This window comes from Leishmania braziliensis, contig 58 (assembly GCF_000002845.2).
Source record: "Leishmania braziliensis MHOM/BR/75/M2904 WGS CADA00000000 data, contig 58, whole genome shotgun sequence".
NCBI lineage: Eukaryota > Euglenozoa > Kinetoplastea > Trypanosomatida > Trypanosomatidae > Leishmania > Leishmania braziliensis.
Window position 1 is genome coordinate 1 of NW_004057979.1, and position 6,066 is coordinate 6,066.

Genomic DNA, 6,066 nt, shown 5'->3' on the forward strand with positions numbered 1-6,066 from the left:
CCGGTGGCCGCGAGCGCCGGCCCCGCCTCGTCCAGGAATGCCTGGACTGCCGCCCGTGGACCGACGACGGTCAGGTCGTCGAGGTACGCCGTCACTTTGGCGAGCGGGTGCGCCGCCATAATCGGCCGCAGTGTCTCGGCCACGGCGGTGGCGAAGAGAAGGGGACTGAGCACCATGCCCTGGCGGACGCCGCGCGTCGACCAGAGTTGCTCTACCCGGCGGCCGCCCTCGTAGACGCCAAGGGCGCCCGGCTCCCCGAGGGAAAGGTCTACCACCCCGAACGTGTGGCGGAGGGCGTGGTGGCGGAACGCCGCCCTCAGCACCCATGCGCGGGAGACGCGGTTGTACGCGTTGGTCGCGTCTAGCGCGACGAGCGTGTCGGCCGACTCGCTCGCGTACGTCTCCCGGATCTGGGCGACCGCCTCGGCGGCGTCGCCCCACACACCGAATTGCCATCCCTGGAAGATGTCGCGGAACGGCTTTTCCACCGCGTCCAGCGCGAGGTGCGAGGCGATTTTCAGCCACACCGACTCCGGCGTGATTGGCCGGACCTTCGGCGACCCCGGTTCTTTCAGGAACGGGTGGACGACGCACGCGCGGAGGCGGAACGCGAAGGACGCCGACACGTTCCCGGCGAGGATGTCTTGCATCAGTGCGGTCGTCTCCGCCAGGAGCGCCGCATTTTCGACCACGGGAACGAGCAGTTCTCGGGTCCATCCGTCGAGCCCCGGTGCGGCAGCTCGGCCGAGCCGTTTCAGCACCACGTTCCTGACCTTCTCCGGCTTTAGGCCGTGGGGAAAAGGTGTCTGTGGTGGGCACGGGTACCCCGCTGGGTCTTCCTGCGGGTGAAGCGCGCGGAGCTGGTCCAGTGCCTCGCTGGCGCGCGCGCGTGGGAGCTGTGCCTGGAACAGCGTGCGCGCCGCCTTTCCGACGGCTCCTAGCGAGAGTTGGTGGAGGATGCGGCGCGCGCGGCGTTCCTCAGCGGTGTGCGCGTCTCTGGTGGGAAGGTGCTCCTCCGTGTTGGCTCGCCGTGTGGCGCCGGCGTGGCCCGTGTACGGCTCGTCTCTTTCTCCCTCCCTGGGCGTCTCGCTGGGTTCCTCTTGGTGGCTCTCGTCCTCCTCCCGTGCTGGTGCGCGCGGTTTGGCGAGGCGAGTGCGCACCAGCTCGGTAAGCGCCATCTGGCGCTGGTAGCGTCCCGCGGCGGCCGCCGCGGTGTAGCCGAGGAGGGTGTGGCCGACCGCCTCGGCCCAGTGTCCCCATTCCTGCTTCCGGAGTGTCCGGATCGTGGCGGGAAACTCCTGCACCCACTCGGCGTCGGCCTCCGTGGGTCTGGTGCGGTGGCGTGTCGGTGGTGGCGGTGTCTCCGGAGTGGGCTCCATCCCTGCGTCCTGCCGGGGTGTGCTCTGCTCTGTCCGGGCGCGCTTCTGGTTGCGGACCGCCCTGGTGACGAACTCGCCGCATTTCCGGCCGTGTGCTCGTCGCGCGTTTCCGGACGCGATGACGAACTCGCCGCACGAGAGGCAACGGTCTACCCCGGTGGCCTTCAGCGCGTCCACCCTCACCACCTCCCTGGCGTGGGTGGTGTTAAGGTGGCTGGTCTGCTGTTGCCGGCGGGCGCGCGATGTCCATGTGCGCGGGCAGACCGGGCAGTGGATCGTCCCGGTCTGCTGTGCTGCCGTGTTCTCGCCGTGGCGAAATCGGTGCCGTGCCTCGTCGGAGGTTTGTGACACGTCCTCGGCGGCCTGGTCGGGCTCCGTGTGCACGCTCTCGGTCGTGTCGCTCTCCTCTCCCTCCCTTTCGGTGTCGGGTGGCTGGCTGGGTGGTGTGTGTGTCTCCGTCCGTGGCTCGGCCGGCCTGGGTGCGATCCCGGTGTCTTCCTCCTCTTGCTCCGCGATGTCCGGGTGCATGCCGTAGGTTGTGCGGCCCCACGGGTCGCGTGACGGTGGCGGTGGCGGTGCTGTTGGCCGCGTTGGCCTGACTGGGTGGGTGCCTGTGTCCTCCTCGTTGTCTCCCTCGCCGGCCGGCTTGTAGGGAGCGCGTGTGAAGATCAGGGTGTCGATGGTGGCTGGGTCTGGCGGCGGCACGTCTGTGTCGTGAACGGTGCCGTCGTAGCGGTGCCATTGCTCCTTCCCATCTTCCCGGCACAGGACGTATGCGACCACGTGCTTCGACGTCGTGGCGCAGATCGCGGCGTGGAGTTTATAGGGGTTCTGGCTGAAGAGCGCCGTCGGGAGCATCACCTCCAGCGGCAATTCCGGCAGACCTACCGCTTTCTGGTTTCCAGCTGGCGGTATGACTGTGATTGCCACGGCTTCTCCGAAGAGAAAAACCGACAGTGCAGATAGAGTGGCGCCTTCGGTGCGGCAAGCCGGGCAGTGGTGAGGCAAGTTGGCCGATACGTGGCCGAATGCCTCGCTGATAGCGGTCGCCGTGGTGCCTGGGAGGCCGCCGGCCGGCGCCTCGTAGGTCACAGTTGCTATCTGTGGTTCTGGCTGTCCCTCTTCCGTTTCACCGCACCAGGAACAGTAGATGTCTTGGCGCGCCGTGGCGGCGAAGGTGCGTCTGATGGCGTCGTCCTGTGCCGTGAGTTTCTCCAGGGCCCATCCCGGTGAGGTGGGAAGCTGGAGGCCGAGTGCTCCGATCACCTCCCGCGCGGTGTCGGCCGTGGATCCGCGGAAGGCTCGGAGGAGAGTTGCATCGATGTCCGGGATTCCCGGCATCGTGCAGACAGCGGCGACGGCGGCCGTTATCGAGCACGACGGCCCGATTGTCGCCATGCCGCCGTGGAATGGTGACATTCCGAATCGTCGTGGTGTTGCTCCGGACCCGGGGTGGCGCTCGCGAATGTGGTCCTGGACCGCCTTTTCGGAGTCGTTTGCGTATGTGCAACCGGCTCCGTTGACATCCACAGCTGTGCAGTAATAGAAGCTGCTGTGGATAGGATTCGCCCACTCGAAATGTCGCTTGAGCATGGCGGTGTGTCTGGCGAACAGTTTCCCAGCCAGATCGGTGTGCTCGACGATGGCTGTGTCGAGTGTTTTCGCCAGCTCGAAGGCTCCCTGGAGTTCATCGAATTGTGGGAGCCACGGCTCCGCGATCCTTTTCCCGGCCGGGTGTGAAAGGCGTGCGTGTGTTGTGGCCCCTGTTTGCGTCTTTATATTAATTTTAAGGTGTTGGCTGTTCGCCCGCTCTCTGGGTGAGGAAAGTTCTTCCTCGGAAAATAAATAATTAGCATTTTTTGGTCCGCTTCCCAACTTTTCAACTGTGGGAGGTGCGGTGTTAAAAACTTTTTTTACCGGCATTCCGCCGTGTTCCTTATCGTTTTTCTTTTTTAAATAAAAGTCACGATCACCGTGACCTCGAAATACGCCGTTTCTGACGACATCAGCGTATTTCGGAATTACAGCGTGGCTGCGCTGTCCGTTTGTTGTGGATCCTGTTTCCACATTTACATTACGTTTAAGGTGTTGGCTGTCAGCCCGCTCTCTGGGTGAGGAAAGTTCTTCCTCGGAATATAAATAATTAAATTTTTTTGGCACGCTTCCCAACTTTTCAACCGTGGGAGGTGCGGTGTTAAAGACTTGTTTTAACGGCATTCCGCCGTGTTCCTTGTCGTTTTTGTTTTTTAAATAAAAGTCACGATCACCGTGACCTCGAAATACGCCGTTTCTGACGACATCAGCGTATTTCTGAATTACAGCGTGGCTGCGCTGTCCGTTTGTTGTGGATTTTGTTTCCACGTTTAAGTTATCGTTATCTTGTTGGCTTCTGGCCCGTTTTCTGGGTGAGGAATATTCTTCCTCGGAATATAAATAATTAGACTTTTTAGGTCCGCTTCCCAACTTTTGAACTGTGGGAGATGCGGTGTTAAAGACTTGTTTTAACGGCATTCCGCCGTGTTCCTTGTCGTTTTTGTTTTTTAAATAAAAGTCACGATCACCGTGACCTTGAAATACGCCGTTTCTGACGACATCAGCGTATTTCTGAATTACAGCGTGGCTGCGCTGTCCGTTTGTTGTGGATCCTGTTTCCACATTTACATTACGTTTAAGGTGTTGGCTGTCAGCCCGCTCTCTGGGTGAGGAAAGTTCTTCCTCGGAATATAAATAATTAAATTTTTTTGGCACGCTTCCCAACTTTTCAACCGTGGGAGGTGCGGTGTTAAAAACTTTTTTTACCGGCATTCCGCCGTGTTCCTTATCGTTTTTCTTTTTTAAATAAAAGTCACGATCACCGTGACCTCGAAATACGCCGTTTATGACGACATCAGCGTATTTCTGAATTACAGCGTGGCTGCGCTGTCCGTTTGTTGTGGATCCTGTTTCCACATTTACATTACGTTTAAGGTGTTGGCTGTTCGCCCGCTCTCTGGGTGAGGAAAGTTCTTCCTCGGAAAATAAATAATTAACATTTTTAGGTCCGCTTCCCAACTTTTCAACTGTGGGAGGTGCGGTGTTAAAAACTTTTTTTACCGGCATTCCGCCGTGTTCTTTATCGTTTTTGTTTTTTAAATAAAAGTCACGATCACCGTGACCTCGAAATACGCCGTTTCTGACGACATCAGCGTATTTCGGAATTACAGCGTGGCTGCGCTGTCTGTTTGTTGTGGATCCTGTTTCCACATTTACGTTAAATTTAAGGTGTTGGCTGTCAGCCCGCTCTCTGGGTGAGGAAAGTTCTTCCTCGGAATATAAATAATTAAATTTTTTTGGCACGCTTCCCAACTTTTCAACCGTGGGAGGTGCGGTGTTAAAAACTTTTTTTACCGGCATTCCGCCGTGTTCCTTATCGTTTTTGTTTTTTAAATAAAAGTCACGATCACCGTGACCTCGAAATACGCCGTTTATGACGACATCAGCGTATTTCGGAATTACAGCGTGGCTGCGCTGTCCGTTTGTTGTGGATTTTGTTTCCACGTTTAAGTTATCGTTATCTTGTTGGCTTCTGGCCCGTTTTCTGGGTGAGGAATATTCTTCCTCGGAAAATAAATAATTAGACTTTTTAGGTCCGCTTCCCAACTTTTCAACTGTGAGAGGTGCGGTGTTAAAGACTTGTTTTAACGGCATTCCGTCTTGTTCCTTGTCGTTTTTGTTTTTTAAATAAAAGTCACGATCACCGTGACCTCGAAATACGCCGTTTATGACGACATCAGCGTATTTCTGAATTACAGCGTGGCTGCGCTGTCCGTTTGTTGTGGATCCTGTTTCCACATTTACATTACGTTTAAGGTGTTGGCTGTTCGCCCGCTCTCTGGGTGAGGAAAGTTCTTCCTCTGAATATAAATAGTTTAGTTTTTTTGGTCCGCATTCCCACTTTTCAACTGTGAGAGGTGCGGTGTTAAAATTTTGTTTTACCGGCATTCCGCCGTGGTTTTTTGTGTTTTTAGTTATAAAATAAGCGTCACGATCACCGTGAGCTTGAAGTGCGCCATTTCTGGCGGTGTCCACGTATCTTTGCGTGGTTAATTGTGGAATTTCAGCACGGCTTCGCTGTCCACGTGTTTCGGTCGCGCGGGTTCCTTCCCGCCACTTTTTTTGGTAAGGAGGGGGGGTGCCCCCAGGATTTGGGATAGAGGTCCTCCTGCCGGATTGTCCTTTGCAAGCGGATGGGTTCATTGTTTGCACGCAAAAAAGCGCAAAAACGGAGCGGGAAAGCGACAATGAAGCACAGAAACTGATACTTTTATAGCGTTAGTTGGAAGCCCAAGGGTGCCCAGGTCGTTGTGAGGGGGGTGCCGTTTTGGGGCGTCCCGAACCCCGTGTCATGGGCGGCGGCCTTGGGCGCCACCTTCAGGACACACACCCGCCACCACACACAAAAAAAAAAAAAACAGCGCCATGGCGCACCCAAAATGTTGCCGGAAGACGGGTCCCGGAAGTTTCGCATACCAATAAAGTACAGAAACTGATTTTTTTATAGGGTTAGTTGGAAGCCCAAGGGCGCCCAGGTTGTTGTGAGGGGGGTGCCGTTTTGGGGGGTCCCGAACCCCGTGTCATGGGGGGGGGCCTTGGGGGCCACCTTCAGGACACACACCCGCCCCCCCCCCCAAAAAAAAAAAAAACAGCG

General features: G+C 56.8%; 1 protein-coding gene across 1 annotated transcript; it reads right to left on the minus strand.

Annotated features, from left to right (window-relative positions):
- On the minus strand, window positions 1–5,615 carry LbrM_02_0750 (SLACS like gene retrotransposon element; the record flags this gene model as incomplete). Its single annotated transcript, XM_001561537.2, has 1 exon — window positions 1–5,615. A coding segment is annotated over one exon (5,615 nt), but the record flags the coding sequence as incomplete, so codon positions are not given.
- Between the last annotated feature and the right edge of the window lie 451 nt (window positions 5,616–6,066).